The sequence below is a fragment of the Dama dama genome, chromosome X, assembly GCF_033118175.1.
Source record: "Dama dama isolate Ldn47 chromosome X, ASM3311817v1, whole genome shotgun sequence".
Taxonomy (NCBI): domain Eukaryota; kingdom Metazoa; phylum Chordata; class Mammalia; order Artiodactyla; family Cervidae; genus Dama; species Dama dama.
Window position 1 is genome coordinate 156969347 of NC_083714.1, and position 24806 is coordinate 156994152.

General features: G+C 48.4%; 1 protein-coding gene across 1 annotated transcript in view; it reads right to left on the bottom strand.

Moving 5' to 3' along the window:
• Positions 1 to 12007: 12007 nt before the first annotated feature.
• Positions 12008 to 24806, bottom strand: part of LOC133052978 (histone-lysine N-methyltransferase PRDM9-like) — a 38892-nt gene continuing 26093 nt past the window's right edge. The window contains exons 10-17 of the mRNA XM_061137734.1: positions 24125 to 24566; positions 23575 to 23788; positions 20585 to 20768; positions 18868 to 18982; positions 15003 to 15062; positions 14164 to 14523; positions 13028 to 13071; positions 12008 to 12147 (exon numbers count right to left, since the gene is read on the bottom strand). Of these exons, the coding sequence (XP_060993717.1) occupies positions 12008 to 12147; positions 13028 to 13071; positions 14164 to 14523; positions 15003 to 15062; positions 18868 to 18982; positions 20585 to 20768; positions 23575 to 23788; positions 24125 to 24566 (1559 nt within the window). The remainder of the gene's footprint in view (positions 12148 to 13027; positions 13072 to 14163; positions 14524 to 15002; positions 15063 to 18867; positions 18983 to 20584; positions 20769 to 23574; positions 23789 to 24124; positions 24567 to 24806) is intronic.

Below are 24806 nucleotides of genomic sequence, written 5' to 3' on the forward strand. Positions count from 1 at the left end.
TGTTCCATGTCTGGTTCTGACTGTTGCTTCTTGACCTGCATACAGATTTCTCAAGAGGCAGGTCAGGTGGTCTGGTATTCCCATGTTTTGGGAATTTTCCACAGTTTATTGTGACCCACACAGTCAAAGCCTTTGGCATAGTCTATAAAGCAGAAATAGGTATTTTTTTCTGGAACTCTCTTGCTTTTTCAATGATCCAGTGGATGTTGGCAATTTGATCTCTGGTTTCTCTGCCTTTTCTAAAACCAGCTTTAAGATCTGGAAGTTCACAGTTCATGTATTGGTCAAGCCTGGCTTAGAGAATTTTGAGCATTATTTTGCTAGTGTATGAGATGAGTGCAATTGTGCAGTAGTTTGAGCATTCTTTGGTCTAACCTTTTCTTGGGATTGGAATGAAACCTGACCTTTTCCAGTCCTGTGGCCACTGCTGAGTTTTCCAAATTTGCTGACAGATTGAGTGCAGCACTTTCACAGCATCATCATTTAGGATCTGAAATAGCTCAACTGGAATTCCATTACCTCTACTAGCTTTGTTTGTAGTGATGTCTCCTAAGGCCCACTTGACTTCACATTCCAGGATGTCTGGCTCTAGATGAGTGATCACACCATCGTGATTATCTGGTTCATGAAGATCTTTTTTGAACAGTTCTTCTCTGTTTTCTTGCCACCCCTTCTTAATATCTTCTACTTCTGTTAGGTCCATACCATTGATGTCCTTTACTGAGCCCATCTTTGCATGAAATGTTCTCATAAGCATAAGTTTTAAGGTTGCTATTGCAGGCAATGGCCACAAGGTGTCAGGACTTTTCATGCCCAGTTGTGATTACCTTGAAAGGGAAAACTTCCGTTTTAACTCAAGACTGTAATTTAATACGGAATGTACCTGAAGAATCACCGAAAAGCTTGTGTGTTCTTTCTGAACATTCTTATTTATTTATTTTAATAATTTTAAAAATTTACTGGCAGGTCCATGTGCATGTTGGATTTTAGTTCCCCAACCAAGTGTCGAACCCTCGCCCCCTGCATTTGAAGCACAGAATCTTAATCGCTGGACTGCAGGGAAGTCCCCCGAAGCATTATTTTTTGAAAGTAACCTTTATTTCATATTGTAGTAACATTGATATACCATGTGATGTTGGTGGCCGGTGAACCGAGAGTATTTTCTATTTTGTTGTTGTTCAGCTGCCAAGTCAGGTCGTTTTGTAGGAGCGTTCCCTTTTCTACAGGCCCTTTTATACTGGTAAGACATCTATTTGTATATACATAAGTGTACATAAATGTAAATATCTAGATACGTAGATATGTAAATATAGAGAGAGAGATATAAATGCCTAGGTACGTAGATATACAAATGTCTATATGCTTAGAAATGTACATTCTAGGTACATAGATGTACAAATACCTATGTTCATAGAGACACACATTTCTATATACATAGGTGTATAAATAACTATGTACATATAGACATAACTATTTATATAGAGATATAAATATCTATTATAGATACATATAGACATAGGTATTTATATACATAGACATGCAAATATCTGTATACACGGAGGATGGTTACACAGTGGACAATGAAGGAGACCACGTTATAGACAAAATAAGTGATACAGATAGTGGCATTTATAAGAGCATACTAGGAGAGAGAAACATAAACCATTTCAAACAAAGAGAACAGAGCTAAGCAAGATGCATGTGACTAGTTTTAATGTGATGGCACTAAACCAACAAGTCCACAGGGGGTCAGTAGATGATGGCAAAGTCTGGAAGGGTGAGGTAGTGAAAACTAGTTAAATGTTTTACCTTTTTTTTTTACAAAGTATACCTTATACATTTTTGGATTCATACTTGTTACCTCCTTAAGTATGTATCACCTATGTATCCTCCTATGCCCACATCCATAGTGTTTCAACTCAAATCAAGCATAACTCCAACTTGTTGCAACTCTAGTTAGTCAATTGTTGGAGTTTCATGAAAAAGACACATTGGGATTCTTTTGTATAGACTAGTAATGGATAGGATTTCTGTCTAAAGTTTTTTTTTGTTGTTGTTGTTTTTTTAAGGGTCCTTAGAGATCATTTAAAATTTCAACACTTCTCCCTGCTTCACCTTGTTCTGATTCAATGGACATTGAAAAAGTTATGGAAAGAGTGTTTAATATAATCTGAACTCACCAGGTATCTATTGTTTGGTGTACATAAAGATCTGAGAAGTAGACTTCGATGGATGTAAAAATAAACATTGTGGATATACAACATAATTAGAAATTGCGAGAGTCACTTGACCAGAGATCAATCACAATGGATCCACATCATCTCCCACACCCATGAGGACAAGTTCATCTTGGTAATAATACCAGCAACTGAAGAGTTAAAGTGTTATCACTGTGAAAATTGATTATGAAAAGAAATCTATAGAATGTTTTCGTAGATAGGATGCAACTTTCCAAGAGGCTTTAAATTTCAGGTGAATGTTTTATTATTTGAAATCTTGAGTGGATTACAGACTCTGTAAGTTTCACAGACTGTTCAAAGTTACATTCTCTTCCATCCTGGACTGAATCCATTACCTTTTGGTTCATGCACTTGTGACACACTTCATCAGCTTAGAGACAATCTGTGTTGGGGAGTGTTCTAAACCAATGTGTGCGTACCAGCTGCAGGTCTGAAAAGAAACATTCACTCTCATGTTGTTGTAGTTGCTGTTCAGTTGCTAAGTTGTGTCTGACTCTTTGTGACCCCATGGACTGCAGCACGCCAGGAATCCCTGCCCATCACCAACTCCTGGAGATTGTTCAAACTGCTGTCCGTTGAATCAGTGATGCCATCCAACCATCTCTTCCTCTGTCATCCCCTTCTCCATTTGCCTTCAGTCTTTCCCCACATCAGGGTGTTTTCCAGTGGGTCAGCTCTTCACATCAGGGGGCCAAAGGATTGGAGCTTTGATTTCAGCGTCAGTCTTTCCTATGAATGTTCAGGACTGATTTCCTTTAGGATTGACTGGTTTGATCTCCTCGCAGACCCAGGGACTCTCAAGAGTCTTCTCTAGCACCACAGTTCAAAAGCATTAGTTCTTCAGTGCTCTGCCTTCTTTGTGGTCCTACTCTAACATCCATACATGACTACTGCAAAAACCAGTAGCTTTTACTCTCACATATGGTATACCAAATTTGTTTTTACATATTGCCTGCTATATTTAGGCTCTTGGTTCATACTTCATGTACCCATGTAGTGTTGTATTTCAATCCAGTTTGAAACAGAGCTATATTTGAAGAACGTTTTGCCCACCAGCAGCGTTCTATTCTCACCAGCACCTGTTACCTTGGTGCGACATCTCAAAACTCAGAAACTCTTATATGTTATATGAATATCAATTTCATTTTAGCAGAGTTTAAACAGAGAAGTGACAAAATCAGGGTGCCTATTTTATCAGGTTTCTCCAGGCAGAAAATTGAAGCTTGATGTGGTTCAGTTGCTCAGTCGTGTCCAACTCTCTGCAACCCCATAGACTGCAGCATGCTGGGCTTCCCTGTCCTTCACCATCTGCCAGAGTTTGCTCAGACTCATGTATATTGTGTTGGTGGTGCTCTCCAAGCATTTCGTCCTCTGTCATCCCCTTCTCCTCCTGCCCTCAGTCTTTGAAATTTAAATTGTTAGAAGGCAGAATTCATACAGCTTATGGGCTCCTTGACTCAATTTTTTTTGCAAGAATTTTCTTATGTATTTTTCCAAGTGTGACCTTTCTTTCATATAATAGCAAATAACAGAATTAAAAGAAACCAATTTGAAGCAATGGATTGTTTCTACCCTGACAATCTGAACACAAAGGAACCAGTGGAAACTGCAAAGATCTGGGGGTAAATCTTCTAAGAGTAGTTTAGGTTGGCAAATACTAACTAGTATGCTTTCCATTTCAACAATTCTTATTCTGATCAAGAATATCCTTTTCTAGAAGGCCTCTAGTGTGGCTGCCTCCTGCTAGAAGCATGGAAGAAGGAATCAGGGAACTTTCTATCTGTCTTTACAAGACAATGGACTCAACTATAAGAAATCCCTGGATCTTCCCTGGATCCTGACCACCACATGGCAAAGATACTGGTAACAGTTTTGTTTTGCCTGTTAAAGTGTTTAATGTCAAAGATTCTTTTGGTTTCCTGATGTGGGTGACATGTGGGACCCAGTGGTGATTTTTTCTTTAAGAAAGTTACTTGCTAGTTCCCACATGAGGGTGAGGCCCCTGTCCAGGGATGAGAGTCACTGCTTGTGTATGACCTGTGCTTCCAGGAAGAGCAACTTTAAGCTAGTTTAAACCTGACCAACTTCTGTCCGCATGGTAGATTTAGACCTCTCTGTCTTGTCTGGGATTTTCCCTGGTGGCTTAGATGGTAAAGAATCTGCATGCAGTGCAGGAGAACTGGGTTCATCTCTGGATCGGGAAGATCCCCTGGAGAAGGGAATGGTAACCTAGTCCAGTATTCTTGCCTGCAGAATCCCATGGATAGAGGAGGCTAGATGGCTACAGTCAATGTGGTCACAGTCAGACATGTCTGAATGATGAATACTTTGACTTTTCAATCCTGTCTGCACTGATTATGTTTAGACAAGACTGCTTGCTTTCTGCAATGAGAATATTGACACCTGACCATGTTCTGTGTGCACGAGGATGTGGAGACCTGGGTGTGGACTGGGCCTGGCCTCCGTCCTGGAAAACTCCATGCCTGTGTCTGAATGTCAGTGCTCAGAGGTCTGGGGTCTGGAGCTGAGGTGGGCTTCTCTGGGTAATGTGCCCTCCTCTGAGTGGGGTTCCATGGCCCTCCCAGGGGTCAGTGCTGACTTAGGGCTCTTAATCTTTCCTCTTTCCAGGCTCACCTGCCCTGAAGCTCATGGAGACTCCTCAGGTGGGCTACTTGGTAATTATTCCAGTTTTTCCGCAGATTCAGTTTGAGTAGGGAGGCAGGTTCACCTGGCTAATTGATTCCAGGGTACAAGGATCAGGCAAAAAAAAAATTGGGCAGCAGGTGAAGTTGCTATGTGATCGCCTTCCAGTTGGCCGTCCCTGCTCAGCAGACAGCAGACCTGCCCCCCATCTTCTAGACCCACGCTTGGTGTGTTTTCTCAATACCTCAGTGGGAAAACAAAGAATGGAGCCCACTGGAACCAAGGCAGTGTGTTCAGCATTATCATGACAGCTGTCAAAACAGTATCAGACAGAACCGAAGGGCAGGAGAGGGGGGACTTCTCTGGGACGAGAGATCGTTCCAGGAACCCACTCATTTCTGCCTTTGGGGCCCAGCCATCAGGGACTTGGTGTCCTAACCAAGAGTCATGCAGCCCCAGAGGCAGGGTTTGGGTACCGTGTGGGTCTCACCCCGTCTACACGGGTCTGGATCCTGTGCCCAGAGACCCCGTGTCTGCTCTTCACTTCTGTGTGTCTTGCCCCTTGGAGATTCCCAACTTCTGAATTGAGGCTGTTGCCCTGATTAACCTGTGGTCTTTCTTCTCTTAATCTTGTGACTTTCACATGAGGTCAGGCAACTTTGAATGGGATGCTGCTCTGTGTTCTGCTGGGTGAAAACCTTTGGCGGTGTCATATTAACATCATAGTGTATCACAGACCTAATCTGTAGGCTCGCCACTGTTTCGGGACCCCTAGATGGATTTTCTGTAATTTAATTTTGATTTTCTATTGGAGTCAGGCTGATTTCCATTGTTTTATTAGTTTTAGCTGTACAGTAACTTAATTTGATTTTATATAGAAGGGAATCTATTCTTTTTCCATTTTTTCCCCTCATATAGATGATTACAGTCTCTTTAGTAGAGTTCCCTGTTCTTTTCACTAGGTCCTATTTGCTTATCAGTTTGTTAGATCTTAGTGTGTATATAAATCCTAAACTCTTTATCCCTTCTTTCTTTCTTTTGATACTCATAATTTGATTTTTGCAGGCTGTGAAGTCCGTTTTGTACATTAGGTCACTGGTATGAATTTATAGATTGTGCCCATAAGTGATCTCTCATGAGATTTGTCTTTCTGTCTCTGAGTTCCCTCACCTGGTGTGATGATTTCTTAGCACACCCATGCTGCTGACAGCATCCCTGTTTCACTCTGTTTTATGGTTGAGTGGTGTTCCAGTTGTAGATGTACTGCCTATTCCTCAAAGGCTAATAGAGTTCTGCCAAGAAAATGCACTGGTCATAGCAAACACCGTCTTCCAACAACACAAGAGAAGTCTCTACACATGGACATCAACAGATGGATGACACCGAAATCAGGTTGATTATATTCTTTGCAGCCAAAGATGGAGAAGCTCTATACAGTCAGCAAAATCAAGACCAGGAGCCAACTATGGCTCAGATCATGAACTCCTTATTGCCAAACTCAGAGTGAAATGGAAGAAAATAGGGAACACCACTAGATCATTCAGGTATGACCTGAGTCAAATCCCTTGTGACTATACAGTGGAAGAGAGAAATAGATTTAAGGGACTAGATCTGTTGGACAGAGTGCCTTATAACCTATGGATGAAGGTTCATGGCATTGTAAAGGAGACAGAAATCAAGACCATCCCCCAAAATACAGAAGAATAAAAGAAATACAAAAAATCAAAATGGCTGTCTGAGGAGGCCTTACAAATAGCTGTGAAAAGAGGGAAGTGAAAAGCAAAGGAGAAAAGAAAACATATACCCATTTGAATGCAGAGTTCCAAAGAAGAGCAAGGAGAGAGAAGAAAGCCTTCCTCGATGATCAGTGCAAAGAAGTGGAGGAAAACAATAGAATGGGAAAGACTAGAGATCTCTTCGAGAAAATCAGAGATACCAAGGGAACACTTTATGCAAAGATGGGCTCAATAAAGGACAGAAATGGTAGGGACCTTACAGAAGCAGAAGATATTAAGAAGAGGTGGCAAGAGTACACAGAAGAATTGTACAAAAAAGATCTTCATGACCCAGATAATCATGATATTGTGATCACTCACCTAGATCCAGACATCCTGGAATGTGAAATCAATTGGGCTTTAGGAAGCGTCACTATGAACAAAGCTAGTGGAGTTATGGAATTCCATTTGAGCTATTTCAAATCCTAAAAGATGATGCTGTGAAAGTGCTGCACCCAGTATGCCAGCAAATTTGGAAAACTCAGCAGTGGCCACAGGACTGGAAATGTCAGGTTTCATTCCAATCCCAAAGAAAGGCAATGCCAAAGAATGCTCAAACTACCCCATGATTGCACTCATCTCACACGCTTGTACAGTGATGCTTAAAATTCTCTAAGCCAGGCTTCAGCAATACGCGAACCATGAACTTCCAGATGTTTAAGCTGATTTAGAAAAGGCAGAGGAATCAGAGATCAAATTGCCAACATCCACTGGATCATCAAAAAAGCAAGAACTTCCAGAAAAAAAAATCTATTTCTGTTTTTTTGACTACGCCAAAGCCTTTGCCTGTGTGGGTCACAATAAACTGTGGAAAACTCTGAAAGAGATGGGAGTACCAGGCCACCTGACCTGTCCCTTAAGAAACCTGTATGCAGGTCAGGAAGCAAGAGTTAGAACTGGACATAGAACAACAGACTGGTTCCAAATAGAAAAAGGAGTACGTCAAGGCTGTAAATTATCACCCGGCTTATTTAACTTATATGCAGAGTACATCATAAGAAACGCTGGTTGGAGGAAGCACAAGCTGGAATCAAGATTGCTGGGAGCAATATCAATAGCCTGAGATATTCAGATGACACCACCCTTATGGCAGAATGAGAAGAAGAACTGAAGATCCTCTTGATGAAATTGATAAAGGAGAGTAAAAATATTGGCTTAAAGGTTAACATTCAGAAAACTAAGATCATGGCATCTGGTCCTATCACTTCATGGCAAATAGTTGGGGAAACAGTGGAAACAAGGCTCCAATATCACTGCAGATGGTGATTGCAGCCAGGAAATTAAAAGACGCTTGCCCCTTGGAAGGAAAGTTATGCACAACCAAGGTAGCATATTACAAAGCAGAGACATCACTTTGCCAAAAAAGGTCCATCTACTCAAGGCAATTTTTTTTCAGTAGTCATGTATGGATGTGAGAGTTGGATTATAAAGAAAGCTGAGCGCTAAAGAATTGATGCTTTTGAACTGTGATTTGGAGAAGACTCTTGAAGAGTCCCTTGGACTGCAAGGAGATCCAACCAGTCAATCTTAAAGGAGATCAGTCCTGAGTGTTCATTGGAAGGACTGATGTTGAAGCTGAAACTCCAAAACTTTGGCCACCTGCTGCAAAGAGCTGACTCATTGGTAAAGACCCTGATGCTGGGAGGGGTTGGGGGCAGGAGGAGAAGGGGACGGCAAATGATGAGATGGTTGGATGGCATCACCGCCTCAATGGACATGAGTTTGGGTAAATTCCAGGGGCTGGTTATGGGTGAGGAGGCCTGGCGTGCTGAGGTTCATGGGGTCGCAAAAAATTGGACACAACTGAGCAACTGAACTGAGCTGAGGATAAAAACTTGTTGTAAGTGTCATGCATTGAAGTTAAGTAAGAATCGTGCTGTTATTTTAATAAAACCTATGTCAGCATAGGGTTTGGAGAAGGCAATGGCACCCCACTCTAGGACTCTTGCCTGGAAAATCCCATGAATGGAGGAGCCTGGTAGGCTGTGTTCCATGGGGTCGCGAAGAATCAGACACGACGAAGTGACTTCACTTTCACTTTTCACTTTCATGCATTGGAGAAGGAAATGACAACCCACTCCAGAGTTGTTGCCCGAAGCATCCCAGGGACGGAGGAGCCTGGTGGGCTGCCGTCTATGGGGTTGCACAGAGTCGGACACGACTGAAGCGACTTAGCAGCAGCAGCAGCAGCAGCAGCACGGAGTTATACAAAACAGGTCCACACGCCCCTGGCCCCGCTTTCTCACATCCACGCCCCCGTGCCCCGCATCCTCACATCCACGCAGCACAAGCCAGCAGTCTGCCTCCTCTTTCCAGTCAGTCTTTGGGCTTTGCTGAGGTGTTTTGACCCTGGGGAAGGAAATGGCAACCCACTCCAGGATTCTTGCTTGGAACATCCCATGGACTGAGGGGCCTGGTGGGCTACAGTCCATGGGGTCACAAAGAGTCGGACACAGCTGAGCGACCGAGGTGTTATACAAAATTGCCTGTGGTGCCACTGTGTTTGCATCTGCCGTCCACACCGTCATCCAATGAGCAGGAAGGACATAATCCCTTCTCCTTCTCAGCCAGTAAGTCATTGGAAGAGATTATTAGTGGTAACAAGAATTAGTATTGTAACAAGGAAAAGGAGTGTTTGAAGAATCAGTTAATGTTGGGGTCTGAGTGAACGGATCATGTTGAGAAGTCTATAGTTGATCATATGACAAATAGGGCCACCGGCACACGTTATTGAGAAATAATCTATTTTAGAACTGAATGATAGCTTAAGGGTTTGTAGTGTGATTCAGTGCCAGTTTGAGATAATTATCTCTTGGCCCGTATACGTGAATATTATTGTTGGAACTAAGCTAATGGTGAAGGCATATGAGATAATCTTACATATAGAGTGTACGTGGTGCTTTTATAAATGTTAGTGCTTGTTATTATGATTGATGATATAAATAGTGAGTCTAGAGTGAAAGAGGAAATTTAATTTATCACATTTATTTGCACTTGCACCAATTATTTGGTTCCTAACACCAATGGATAAAAGTTTGAAAAAGCCATGCTGTTAGTCAAGGGCGTATAGAATCAGCAATTCTTATCTACTTCTGTGGTAAATAAGAAGGTATTGTCTTTTCTTCCTAGATTCACAATCAAGTGCTTTTCTCTAAACTATATACACAGTATAGGGGGCCTAGGATGATTTTTGGGTTTAAGGATAGGAGTAGAAGAGGTAGGATGGGTAATGATATGAGAGCATTTTCTCATGTAAAAGATGGAGAGATACTGTTTATGTGCTGTGTGTATTTGCCTCACTGTGTTGTAATGAGTATATATAAAGCGTATAGGGCAGCAATTACTGTATGAATTCCTATTGAAATAATTGCAATGTTTGATCACGAGAAGGATATTACTACAAATAGCTCTCCAATCAAGTTAATAGTTGGGGGTAGAGCTAGGTTTGTTTAACTTGCTGTAATCATCAGGTTGCTGATGATTAGTAGGAGGAACATTTGTAGGCTTTAGGCTAGGATTATTGTTTGGCAATGGACCTGGTAATTTGAATTTGCCAGGCAGAACAAAACAGAGGATGGCAATTATTAGGGCTGTGGCTCCTATACAACTTCAAGGTGTTCGGGTAAGGATAGCAAAGTGCTATGTGGCTGACAGAAGAGTATGCAGTGAGTGATTTTAGGTCTGTCTGGCATAAGCAAAAGGAGCTGGTTATAATTATGCCTCATAAGGACAATAGAATGAGTGGATACCCTATGAAGTCTGTTAGTGGGTTTCAAATTATTGTAATTTGTATTTTGTAGTATACCGTAGCATCCAAAGTTTAGTAGTGCTGGCAGCATAGCCAGAACTATGAAACCTGCAATAGGGGCCTCTTCATGTGCTTTAGGTAGTCAAAAGTGGAGGCCATAAAATGGTATTTTTACTATAAAGGCAATTATGCATACTAACCATATGAAACCATTGGATCAAGAGTTGGATACTGATTGGGCTCAGCATTAGAATATTTAAAGGTCCTACTGTATTTTGAATATAGACAAGTATTCCTAAGAGGGCAAGAGAACTTACTATGGTACAATATAAATAGAGACTTGCATTAAGGTGTTCTGCTTGATTTCCTCTTTGGGTAATGATAATGAGTGTTGAAACTAGTGTTGCTCCAAATAGAATATATAAAAGAATTAATATTATGACAGTAAATGTTATAATTAAAGTAATTATAGTATGACTAGCAGTGATAATATTTTTTTTCTGGTAGAGATTCTTTTAATACGTGGTGTTGACAATTATATAAGGGGTCATAATGATGTAGTTAACATCCGTGGTGGTGTCCATAGGGAGTGGGGGAAAACTAACGAGGAATTGAGGCTGTTATCACTGAATAAGGAGGAGTAGGCTTGTGACTCTAATTAGTAGGCCATGCGTGGTGGTGTTAATTCAGATTAACCTGGTGATCAGGTCAGTGGTATTGTTGCTGACCAAAATCTTGGCCTTCTCTGCCTGCTGAAGCTGAATAAAAGAACATGGAGACTGAGTCTGGAGGAAATAGAAAGCTGGCTTCAATTCTCAGCTGGCAGAGAGGGGAACCCAGCAGGCTCATGCCTCAAGACCTTTGCCTGCCCTCCTTGAGGAGTCTAGGGGCTCATAGAAGGGAGGGTTCACAGTCAGGAGGCAGTGTGATAAACAAAGGGGATAGGACTTTGATTTCTTCCTCTTGCATTTATTCACAGTCGCATCAGTTCAGTTCATTTTCTTAGTCATGTCTAACTGATGATGGGAAAGACTGAAGGCGGGCGGAGAAGGGGATGACAGAGGACGAGATTGTTGGATGACATCGCCGACTCAATGGGCCTGGGTTTGAGTCAACTCCGGGAGTTGGTGATGGACAGGGAGGCCTGGTGTGCTGCAGTCTATGGGGTTGCAAAGTGTTGGACACGACTGAGTGACTGAACTGAACTGAAACCACTCCAGTAGATTCTTCCAAGTGTGTAGCCCAAAGCGTTCTGCCTGAGGGAGTTGAGATCACACAGGTAAAACATGTAACAGCTCACAGGGTGCTCAGGACTGTGGAACTGACAGCGCTTCCTGGGCAGCCAGAAACCTGAGCAGTGATGAGACCCTGCCCCTTCGTGGTCCCAGGGAGAAGGAAGCTGATTGGCCTGCCGGCCAGTCCGAGTCACTGTTGGGAGGTCCCTGTCTATCCTGACCACGGGAGCGGCCCAGGGGGCCACTCTCTCAGGCCCCACCAAGGCCCTGCCCTAGACCCATGTGGAGAGTCCTTCCAGGCCGTCGTGATGGGAATCTGTGGTGGGAACTCAGCAGAAAGTGCGTGAGGGCAGCTGGGACGTTCCTTCACTGGGACGTGACATCGCCAGGTACACTGAGGTCATGCAGGTGGCCGGGAGGGCGTTTCCGATGGTGGTCTGTGCTGAGAAGGACACAGGACTCGGGGAGGCAGGGGCTGATGGGCGGCGAGTCCAGAGAGGTGCTTTCTTGGAGGAGGGGGGATGCTCAGACAGAACTGCATCTGGGCCCGGAGCTCCATCGGGCCGGCCGGCGGGTGAGGAGGGCAAGGCCGGGGCTTAGCCCCAGAAGTGGTGCATCTGGCCTCTGTTAGAGTTTCTGCTCCCCAAGGACTGGGGTTATTGTCTGCCTCCTCACGGCTGTCCCGTGCCTGGAACACGACCTGGCCAGAGGCAGGTGCTAAGCAAATATCTGTGAATGAGTGGACGGTCCGAGTGTGGAGATGCACAGGACAGGCGGCGTCAGGCTGCAAAGTGGGGGTTAAGTAGAGTAGGAGGCCGAGCCGGGAGAGAGGCATACAGGGTTTCTGAGTCTGGACTCCCAGCCCCATTTGGCTCAGCTCCACCCAAGCCCGTCTGTTGCCCAGACCCTCTGTTTTCTCCGACACATTCCCTCTGGCCTTCACTCACCTGCGTGTCCTGTCCTGCATGACTTAAAAGCGGCTCCAAGTCTGCTCTTACCACCTTTGCCTGAAGCCTCTTTATGTTTAAGGTGGGGGATCCCAAGGGCGCCCCCTTAGATGGGGCCACTTCCATGCCCAGGGAAGGGTGCACCTTGTCTGTGCAATAGACTCTGCTCTCTGCAGTTGTCTGCCTGTTCGGGTCTCTGCCTGATCCAGGGCCGGGAGTGTTCATGGGTCGGTGTGTCCCTGCTGATTCTAACCATCCGCCAGGCTGAGTCCTGCTGGCCTACATCACAACACCGCCATTTACTGGTGACACATGGCCCACTCTGGAGCACCGCTGACAACGTGCCCACTGTTCTCAGCTGGACCTCGCTGTTGGGCCGGGAGCCAGATGGTCAGTGCTGCTGGTGCCTGTGGGCCTGGCTGCCATCACAAGCTTTCACCTTGGGGCTCAGCAGCTGAGCCGTCAGGGCGTGTGCAGAACGCGCTGCAGACCAGCACAGGAGGTCAGCACTGGGCCTCAGCCAGAGAGTGGAGGCACCGACATGGGCCTGCCCTCCATTAGGACACTTTCCGGCCTCCTGGGCTGTTTTGTCAGACTTTCGAAGAATGGGCGGAGCTGCTGCGCTTATCCTGGCCCACCTACTCCAGAGCTGCCCTCACAGACCTCCCCTGCAGTGGGGTCTGACCAGTATATTCCTGGTCCCAGCACCAAGCCAGGGCGTCCTGGGGCCCCTTCAGTTAAGGGGTCAGGGGAAACAGAGCTATTTTGTTTTGAGGTGGAGTGGGAGTCGTTTGGGTAGAGTTCTCATTTCCTCCAGCGACACTTGTGACTTACGGTGCCCAGGACTCCCAGCCAGCCTGTGGGCCGCCGTGGGACCCCGTCTCCTGTCGGCCCCTCTTCTGAATGGTTGGTCCATGTCCTGACTGCTTGGCACTTGGTGCTCCTGGGTTGAGTGTCTATTGTAATTGGCTAGGGTCTATTCTTTTTTTTTTTTTTTTTTTTTTTTTAATCAGTATTTTTTCTTTTTTCTTTGAATTATGGCTGGCTTACAATGTGTTAATTTCTGCTGTGCAGCTCAGGGATACACTTATACAGATATATACATTGTTTTTAAAAATATTCTTTTACAGTTTATCATTGGATACTGAATATTGTTCTCTGCTATGCAGCAGGGCCTTCTTTAACCATTCTACTTACAAAAGCTACATCTGCTGACCCAGCCTCCCACTCTGGCCCTCCACCGCCCCCTCCTCCTCGGAGAGCACCAGTCTGTTCCCTCTGTCCCTGAGTCCATTTCTGTTTCATATGTGTGTGTGCTCAGGTGTTCAGTTGTGTCTGATTCTTTGCAACCCCATGGACTGTAGCCCACCAGGCTCTTCTGTCCATGGGATTTTCCAGGCAAGAATTCACCGCTGGGTGAATGCAGGCTCGTGGTCACTCTGACCTGTCTCAGACCTCTCAGAGGCCGTCCGCCCTGTGAGTGCAGGCTTGTGGTCACTATGGCCTGTCACAGACCTCTCAGAGGCCATCCACTGGGTGAATTCATGCTTCAGGAAACTCTGGCGTGGCACATACCTCTCAGAGGCCATCTTCTGGGTGAAAACATGCTTGTGGTAACTCTGGTCTGTCACAGACCTATCAGAGGCCATCCACTGGGTGAGTCCAGGCTCATGGACACTCTGACCTGTGTCAGACCTCTCAGAGACCATCTGCTGGGTGAATGCATTCTTGTGGTCACTCTGGTGTGTCACCGACCTATCAGAGGCCATCCGCTGGGTGAGTGCAGGCTTGTGGTCTCTCTGGTCTGTCACAACCCTCTCAGAGGCCATCCACTGGGTGAATTCATGCTTCAGGAAACTCTGGCCTGGCACATACCTCTCAGAGGCCATCTTCTGGGTGAAAACATGCTTGTGGTAACTCTGGTCTGTCACAGACCTATCAGAGGCCATCCACTGGGTTAGTGCAGGCTAGTGGTCACTCTGACCTGTGTCAGACCTCTCAGAGACCATCTGCTGGGTGAATGCATTCTTGTGGTCACTCTGGTGTGTCACCGACCTATCGGAGGCCATCCGCTGGGTGAGTGCAGGCTTGTGGTCACTCTGGTCTGTCACAACCCTCTCAGAGGCCATCCACTGGGTGAGTGTAGTCTTGTTGTCACTCTGGTCAGTCACAGACCTGTCAGAGGCCATCTGCTGGGTAAGTGCATGCTTGTGGTAACTCTGGTCTGTCACAGACCTATCAGAGGCCAGCCACTGGGTGAGTGCAGGCTAGTGGTCACTCTGACCTGTGTCAGACCTCTCAGAGACCATCTGCTGGGTGAATGCATTCTTGTGGCACTCTGGTGTGTCACCGACCTATCAGAGGCCATCCGCTGGGTGAGTGCAGGCTTGTGGTCACTCTGGCCTGGCACATACCTCTCAGAGGCCATCTTCTGGGTGAAAACATGCTTGTGGTAACTCTGGTCTGTCACAGACCTATCAGAGGCCAGCCACTGGGTGAGTGCAGGCTCGTGGTCACTCTGACCTGTCTCAGACCTCTCAGAGGCCGTCCGCCCTGTGAGTGCAGGCTTGTGGTCACTATGGCCTGTCACAGACCTCTCAGAGGCCATCCACTGGGTGAATTCATGCTTCAGGAAACTCTGGCGTGGCACATACCTCTCAGAGGCCATCTTCTGGGTGAAAACATGCTTGTGGTAACTCTGGTCTGTCACAGACCTATCAGAGGCCATCCACTGGGTGAGTGCAGGCTAGTGGTCACTCTGACCTGTGTCAGACCTCTCAGAGACCATCTGCTGGGTGAATGCATTCTTGTGGTCACTCTGGTGTGTCACCAACCTATCAGAGGCCATCCGCTGGGTGAGTGCAAGCTTGTGGTCACTCTGGTCTGTCACAAACCTCTCAGAGGCCATCCACTGGGTGAGTGTAGTCTTGTTGTCACTCTGGTCAGTCACAGACCTGTCAGAGGCCATCCGCTGGGTAAGTGCATGCTTGTGGTCACTCTGGTCAGTCACAGACCTGTCAGAGGCCATCCACTGGGTAAGTGCAGGCTTGTGGTCACTCTGGTCTGTCACAGACCTATCAGAGGCCATACACTTGCTGAGTGCAGGCTCGTGGTCACTCTGGTCTGTCACAAACCTCTCAGAGGCTCTCTGCCATGTGAGTGCAGGCTTTAGTCATTCTGACCTGTCACAAACCTATCAAAGGCCATCCACTGGAAGAGTGTAGTCTTGTGGTCACTCTGGTCAGTCACAGACCTCTCAGAGGCCATTGGCTGGGTGAAGGCATGCTTGTGGTCACTCTGGTCTGTCACAGACCTCTCAGAGGCCATCTGCTGGGTGAATGCATGCTTATGGTCACTCTGGTCTGTCCCAGACCTCTCAAAAGCCATCCCCTGGGTGAGTGCAGGCTCGTGGTCACTCTGGCCTGTCACATACCTCTCAGAGACTGTCTGCTGGGTGAATACACGCTTGTGGTCACCCTGCTCTGTCACAGACCTCTCAAAAGCCATCTGCTGGGTGAGAGCAGACTTGTGGTTACTCTGGTCTGTCACAGACCTCTCAGAGGCTGTCCGCCGTGTGAGTGCAGGCTTGTAGTCACTATGACCTGTCACAGACCTCTCAGAGGCCATCCACTGGGTGAGTGCAGTCTCGTGGTCACTCTGGTCTGTCAAAGACATTTCAGAGGCCATCTGCTGGGTGAATGCATGCTTGTGATCACTCTGGTCTGTCACAGACCTCTCAGAGGCCATCTGCTGGGTGAATGCATGCTTGTGGTCACTCTGGTCTGTCACAGACATCTCAGAGGCCGTCCACCAATGAGTCCAGGCTCGTGGTCACTCTGGCCTCTCACAGACCTTTCAGAGGCCATCCGCTCGGTGAGTGCAGGCTCGCGGTTGCTTTATTCTGTCACTGAGCTCTCAGAAGCCATCTGCTGGGTGAATGTGGGCTCCTGGTCACTCTGGTGCACAGTTTCCACAGGGCTGTCGAGAGGCACCGTGTGGCTGCCCCAGCTGGGCCCACTTGTTGCGCTCTTGCTGCGCCCAAGCTACGTCTGGAGAAGGCTAATCCCAATGAGAAGCTACTTTCAACATTACCTCACATCCCAGGAACTAGTCTTCCAGCCTAAGCAGGTCACTTGCAGTTTCCTGTGTTAGTGCTCACATCCCCTAGAGAGTGGGCCATGTCTGGGGACACATGTCCTCTGCTGCTAAAACTGATATTAGACTGTGTTCCCAGGGATGGACCACAAGGGGTGATTGGAGAACGTCTGCCCTACCTGCTTGGAGGCACTGTGCCCCAGCCCCTGCCTTCTCCCCACTCAGGTACAGAATGTGGGAGAGCAGGAGGGGAAACCTGGGTCCCAGTGAGACCCTCTCATCAGAGCTGGGCCTGGGGCAGGCTTGGAGGGTGTGATCGAGAGGTTGCTGAACAGGATGCCACATTTAGAAGGCCTCCTGCAGTGTAGGTTTCAGGGCTAAATAGCAACTAAGTGCAGAGCATGGTGGCTGAGCTGACGGCTGTGGATCCTGCAGGCTGAACGCTGAACCCTGAACGTTTGAAGGTTGTCTGGAGTCACAGGATGTGCTTGCTCTCTCTGCTGAGATGATCTCAATGGGGACCCAGGTTCCCCCTCCTACTCTCTAGAAGCTATCAAACTGAAGCCACTCCTCATGGTGAGCTCTGAGGAACCTCAGGAAAGAGAAGAATACCTGCTTTCCAGCAGCCATCAAACTGCAGCCACTCCCCACTGTGATCCCCGAGAAAATTCAGGAAGGAGAAATCAGGATGCTGGTCCCAGGTGGTAATGTATGTATCAAAGGGGATGATTTCAGTGAGATGGCTGCTGCATCTTCCCACACACAGACAAGTGCTAAGTTCCTTAACTTTAGATGCTGCCACCTGGTTTTGAAGTCCAAAAGATTTGTACCGTATAAAACAACTCTCAACACCTGTATTATAATATTATTATGTCTATACATATGAAGTAGAGACCTTCCAAAGAACAACAAAAGTCAAATCTCAACATTTAGAACAGTGGCACCAGTGGTGGGCACTCCCCAAAAGATGCAACTAGTGGGGCAATTAGAACAGTCATCACCCCTTTCCCATAAGATTGTGGAGTGGACCCTGACACTGGGGAATTTTTACGGGGAAGAATAAAATCTGACTCCATGTTGAATGCTTTACTATAACCTTTGCTTCCTGTTGGTCTGTTTGCTACAGGGATGCTGTCCATACATCATGGCGTGCCACAGAAAACCCCACACCTCTGCCTCTGTCCGGGAACTGTCTACCTGCGGATGGCTATAGGAGGGAGAAAGTAACACATATCCCTCCAAGGCTGGCCATTCCAGGAGATATTTGCCAGAATAATGGCCTTTTTACTTTATTTCCTTACCTCCCAGCACTGTGTTCTATAAAAGACCCTGGCATCCAGACCCTGACAAGATGGTTTCTTCGAGATATTAGTCTGCTATCTTCTCAATCTGCTGGCTTTCCAAATAAAGTCATATTCTTTGCCTCAGCATCTCGGCTCTGATTAATCGGCCTGTTGTGAGGCGTGCAGAACAAGCTTGGACATGGTAACAATCCCACATGCATTGCAGTAAAAAAATTGAAACATAAAATGGAAGCTATATTGTAACAGATTCAATAAAGACTCTGAAAATGGACCATATAAAAAGATCTGAAACCAAAAACCAAAAGGAACTCAGTGGTTGTCTGAAATATTTAGAAAGGTCTTAGTGCCCTCCTTGCCTGTATTCCCTGAAGCCACACTGGACAGTCAGGCCCTGTCCATTCAGGACACCCTCTCCAGACCCCGGTGGAGGTGCTCTGCCCTCAGTGCCACCTGGGTCTCAGGAGTAGAAGAGACACAGCCTGGGGGTCTCCTTTCTGGTGCAGGGGAGCGTCATACCAGCCACCCTGTCTACCTGCCCATAATAAATAAGGAGGGTTGTCAACACCTGGGCAAGTGATGCTGTGGGCACCTGGACTGCCTTGTCCTTGTGAGATTTGGTGTTTAGACAACACAGAAGGAGGACCAGCCAAGGGGTATCCAGGGAGCAGTGAACCCTTCTTCACAGGGACCCTGTGAGACCCAAGACTCACTCTGCACACCCTGCTCTGACTTTTGGGAACTGGCCTTTGTCATTCTCTGGGCAGGAGGTGGGAAGGTCAACAGGGTCTCTCTTCCACCTCCTGAGACCCAGGTGGGCACTGGGGGCATCAGCCCTCCACCTGGGTTCCAGAGAGGGTGTCCTGAATACACAGGGCCTAACCGTTCAGTGAGGCCGGCCCTCGTCCACAGTGCACTGACCTGCTGCAGGGTCTCGGGTTCCCTGGCATCCAGCTCGCCCATCGCCAACCCCAGCTTGGTGTCTTGGGGGCCCCTCACTGGCGGGCACCCAGCAGGTGAAAGCTGCATGCCCAGAGAGAAGGAGGAGAAGCTGGTGGGGCAGGGGTCCAGCATGGAGTGTCCAAGGCCCCTCTGCTCCCCGAGGAACACCCAGCCCCGCCTGCCGTGGCCTTTCTCCTCTTCAGTATGTGTCTTTGTGGTTGATGTTGCCAAACCTCTTCCTCTGGAAGAGAAGGCTCCATGACCATGGAAGGGGTGGAGGTGAGGAGGTGCTGTATCCCTAAACCCAGAGAGCTTCAGAACTGATTTCCCTGAGCCCTGAACGTACTGCCTGTTACGTCTGTACCAACCGAGGCTGAGATCCAGGCAGATTCTCTGTGGAAACACTTTTCTGTCCAACAAGAGAGGTCTTGTTAACCCACATCTGAACCCCGAGACGTGGGACGTGCTGTAACTGTGGATGCAGCAGGGAAGGTGTTTGAGAGGCTTCTTCCCGGGCAGCTCCCCGAGGCCCCTGGAGTTACTGAACCCAGAAGTGGAGTAGTCGCACTTCTCTCCTCACTGCAGGCCAAACGTTGTCCCCAACCACACAGCCCTACTCCTCCACCTCCCTGAGTTCAACAGAAACCCCCCAGTCACGAGTGCAAAGCACAGTCTTCTTGGTGAGCAGAGCAGAGGCTGGTGGGAAGAGGGGTGGAGGCTGAAAGCTTCTTTGTAGAAGAAAAACACGGACGTGTGTTCCCGTGTGTGGTGGCCGCATGGTGCAGTAATTGGTGTTCCCCACACATTTATGGGTGGGTTTTAGTTTATGTATTTTCTAAGTTTCTTCTTTTTTAAACAGCTGCATATTATGAGAAGATTTTTGCAATCAACCATGAGCACTTGCAAAATAAGCTCTTATTTTTTTTCCTTTTTCTAAAATGTTGCAGTTTTCTATGGTGACAGATGAACAGCCTCCTACTTTTAAGTATTCATTTAATTGGCTGTGCTGGGTCTTAGCTGTGGCATGCAGGGCCTTCAGTTGCAGCATGTGGGAAATAATGCCCTGACCAGGGATTGAACGTGGCTCCCTGTGCTGGGAGTTCAGAGTCCTAGGGTCTGGATGAGCAGAGAATGCTGCGATCTCCTACTTAAATCAAGGTTATATATTTATGTTTGGCTTGCTGGGTCTTCGCTGCTGTGCGGGCTTGTCTCTGGCTGTCAGGCGTCGGGGTTGCTCTCTCGTTTCTGTGCTGAACTTCTCCCTTCGGGGGCTGCTCTGGGTGGGAAGCAGAGACTCTAGGCTCTTGGGCTGCAGTAGTTGTGAACGGACTTAGTTGCTCCACAGCACGTGGGGTCGTCCCAGATCAGGGATTGAACCCGTGTCTCCTGCATTGGCAGGTGGATTTTTAACCACAGCACCACCAAGGGAGTCATTCCCCTTCCCGCTTCCTGGCAACATCTTCCTGTAAAAAAAGCCTAAAAATAATCAGCTTAGTAAGTTTTCAGGAGTCTGAGCTCTGAGGTCAGCGTCTGTGGTGTCAGTCTCCCAAAGGCATCTTGGCTTCAGATACTGGTTGGGCTCATGAGTCCAGTAAGCAGGGCAGCTCTGGTGGCTGAAGACAGACTTGGCCTCTGGAGCTCTGCCCTCACCGACTCACCCAGGGTCCCCGAGCCCTGGCAGCCAAGCAGAGCCACGCGCCGGCGGGGCTGGTACAGCCACGGGGCCACCGTGGTCAGGGTGGAGCATGCGGCGGAGGCAGCTGGCTGTCCGGCCCATGATTGCTGGTGTCCTGTGTGCCCGTGCAGGGCAGTCACGGTGTCAGGTGGGGCCTGGCCGCTGTCCTGGGGACAGGATGGGACATCAGAGAGCTCGCATCCCCACTCCCCATCTCCCAACTCTGATTCAGATCCTGGCTTGTGGCTACTGGCAGCTCCTTGGGCTGGGAGGCTGTGTAAAATACCAGCCTCCTTGCTCAAGGTCAGCTGAGACTCCAGCTCTGCGGTCACACACCATCTGTGCCACCACCCAGGCCATCCCACTTCTGAGAGGGAGGGCCTATGTGGGGCTCTGGGTGATGGGGGATTTGGGGGTGTTGTGGGCTGGCCCCAGGAGTCAGCTTTTTGGGTGCAGGGGAGCAGAGGGGAGGGGAGGGAGAAGGTTTGACCTGCTCAGGGTTCCAGGGGATTCCAGGCCCAGCTCTGGTGGGAGGTGCAGGTGAGACACCTCTGCAGGTTTCTGGATTCCCACCGTTTTTCAGTTGAAGACCCTCTGCCTACACCACCCCTAACTCTCCCTCCCGTGGCCCCGGCCTGAAGCCACAGAAGATGGGGAGTTTATGTGGCTTCCCTTCCTGTAGGGAAACCAAGCCACAGACAAACGTGTTCCTTTAAGAAAGCATAGAAACCGGAAAATAATAGTGGGTGGTTATCACTGACGCGGTTCATGTAGAGACGCTTCACAAGCCTCGCACACGGAGGGGACTGAGGGCCGTTGTCCCGAGTCCTGGACTTCGCACCCTCCACTCCCCGCCCCGTGGCCCACTCTCCCCTTTGTGTCTTCTGGTGGGCGGGCGGACTTCAGGCTCCTGGACCCCTTCTGGTAGGATCAGGCCGGGGCAGAGGTCATTCACAGAGGGGAGGCTGTGGTGGACCTTAAGAACGCCATTGCCCCCACTCTGTGTTGGAGCTCAGTTCCGGGTCTCAGCAAGCGTGGCTTTCTGGTGCTGTCCCCACCCTCACTCACCCAGGGTGGGGGGCTTTGTGTCCAACTTGTCCCCTTGTGCAGCCTGGTCACCCCAGGACCCGTGCTGTGTGTGCATCTGCTCTGCTCACAGCTCAACCCGGGGCCCATCAGACTTCACTCCTGAAAGGGAAATGTAAGGACGAAGTATTCCATGGTTAAGAATTTCAAGGTCACGACAGCGTTGCCCAGAGCGCACGGGCACAGGTACGAGGCCCATGCAGAGAGAAGCCGCGGTGTGGGATTCAAGGACCCTCCGTGTGGGGGTGGGATGGGGGCGGACAGGGATTTCCTGCAAACCTGGCTCCAGGCTCTGTTCTCTGCAGGGGGATGACTGTGGGCACTGCCTGTCTGTGGAGGAGACGTGGGGCTGCCCAGCTCAGCAGGAACGGCAGGGGTGGGAAGGGAGTTTGGCCTCCCTTAGCACCCGTGACCTCACACTCCCTCATCAGGGCAGCCCAGTGCCTAAACAGCCCCTTCCCTGTCTAGCTCTGAAGACCTGGAAAGTGTGGGGGCTCGAGGACATGCAGGAAACAAATTCTGTAAAACAATTATCCTTCTATTAAAAAAAAATAATAATAAAAAACGATTGAATAAAAAAACAAAAAGGAAAGCAAAGGTGTGGCTTGCATTCTCAGCCAGCCTCTGCCAGATTATGCCTGTGCTTACCAATCAGACCAAAATGCTGGTGCTCCCACCTCATATCACAGATGAGAATAGAGACACAGAGAGGTTGAGCATCTTTCCCCAGCTCACACAGCTGCTGGGGGCAGGGCTGAGAACTGGACTCCTGTGGTCGCATCTGGAGTTCAGATGCTGTGATGACCCTGAGGGAGCAGCAGACACAAGATTGCCCATGCTGAGCCAGGCGCGTGCACACACACACACACGTGCTCATGGCCTTCACCTTTGCGGCTACAGAAGTCAGAGGGAAACAGAGGGCCACCAGGAGAGACCAAAGGAGAGTCGGTGTCTATAAGGAGGAGAGGTCCCAATTCCCAGAAGGCCAAGGAATTCCCTTCCCTGGTGAGTCTGACTCCACTCTGCATTCCTCCCCTGGACGCAGGATTGACTGTCCAGTGACCTAACTGACGTGGCTCGAGAGTTATGCCTTCCCGGGGGTACAGCTACGACTGGACTCCTCTACTGTCAGTGATACGGGGGGAATGAGTACATAGTCTGGGCTTCAGATTTGTTTGGAGACAAAATTTATTAGAAGAGGAGTACTAAAAAACCACGAAGGCAATTGGCATGAACATCTCCAGAACACTTAAGAAACTCTCTGCTGTTTATCTACCTCCTCTCCTGTCACAAAAGTGGAAGGTCTATTTAACAAGTAATTCTTGCTTCTCACACTCTTTCTTTAAAATATTTATCATATATTTATTTATTCGGCTGTGCTGTGTCTTAGTTGCAGCCTGTGGGAGCTAGTTCCCCAATCAGGTATTGAACGTGGGTCTCTGCATTGGAGTCTTGACCCCTGCACCACCTGGGAAGTCTCTCCTCATACTCCTGGGGACAGTAATGGGTCACAGGCCTCCTCTGAGGCCTCCTTAGAGCTGAGGCATGGGGTGTCTGCAGTAATCCTCCTGTGGCTAAGGTGTGGTTTGTTGGTCATGACTCACTCACACTCCCTACAAACATATGGCTACTCCCCTGTGTGTGTCCTCTGGTGTCTGATGAGGAGTGACTTCCGACTGAAGCTTCGCCCACATCCCCGCAAACATAGGGCTTCTCCCCCGTGTGTGTCCTCTGGTGTGAGATGAGATTTGACTTATCATTGAAGCTTCTCCCACACTCCCTGCAAACATGGGGCTTCTCCCCTGTGTGTGTCTTCTGGTGTCTGATAAGGTTGAAGTTCTTAATGAAGCTTTGCCCACACTCCCCACAAACATAGGGCTTCTCCCCTGTGTGTGTCCTCTGGTGGGTGATGAGGACGGACTTCTGACTGAAGCTTCGCCCACACTCCCCGCAAACATAGGGCTTCTCCCCTGTGTGTGTTCTCCGGTGTCTGATGAGGGTGGACTTCCGATGGAAGCTTCGCCCACACTCCCTGCAAACATAGGGCTTCTCCCCTGTGTGTGTCCTCTGGTGTCTGACGAAATCTGACTTCTGACTGAAGCTTCGCCCACACTCCCCACAAACATAGGGCTTCTCCCCTGTGTGTGTCTTCTGGTGTCTGATGAGGGCTGACTTCTGACAGTAGCATCGCCCACACTCCCCGCAAACATAGGGCTTCTCCCCTGTGTGTGTTCTCTGGTGTCTGATGAGGGTGGACTTCCGATGGAAGCTTCGCCCACACTCCCTGCAAACATAGGGCTTCTCCCCTGTGTGTGTCCCCTGGTGTCTGATGAGGGTGGACTTCCGATGGAAGCTTCGTCCACACTCCCCGCAAACATAGGGCTTCTCCCCTGTGTGTGTCCTCTCGTGTGTGCTGAGACTTGACCTGTCCTTGGACACTTGTCCACACTCTCTGTACGTGAACCTCATAATCCTCGAGACCCCTGCCCCCGTGAGCAATGTGCCTGTGTCCTCTGGATTCAGTTTCTGGCTTGTGCTGGGCTCGTCTTTCATTCTCTCATGCACCCCAGAACCCCCCATTTGTCCTCCGGGTGAGTAGGCACAGGCCCTTGAAATCATCTTCAACCTTGTGCTTTTCAGCAATTGTTGGGGCCTGTCCTTGACCTCCTGACCTTCAGGATTGTCGCTAGGGCTGTGTGGGTCTGCGTATCGCTGATTTTGATTGCCTGGGCAGGGATCCTCTAGTTGGAGGAGGTCTCTTTCAGATGGTCTCAGGAGATTCTTAGAGGGGTGACTGCGTTGGGTGTGTTGGCTGAGAAATTTCTGACTGGAGAAGGCCAGAGAGCAGGAGGCACATGGGTGGATCTTGCACTTCGGTTCTGCTGAAAGAGGAAGCTTTTGGTCAGGTAGCTGGTTTGTCATGGTCAGGCCTGCCTCACTAATTATCTAAGTGTTGACAGTGCACAATTTGTCTCCCATTGGGTGTCTCTTTATTGTCCCCAATTCCACTCCACTCTTATTCTCTATATCTACAGAAATCCAGGAAGTTGGTGTCAGGGGCCTTTTCTACCTATCACCCAGATGGAGACCTTCAAGCACCATCAGAGGCAGCATCTCTC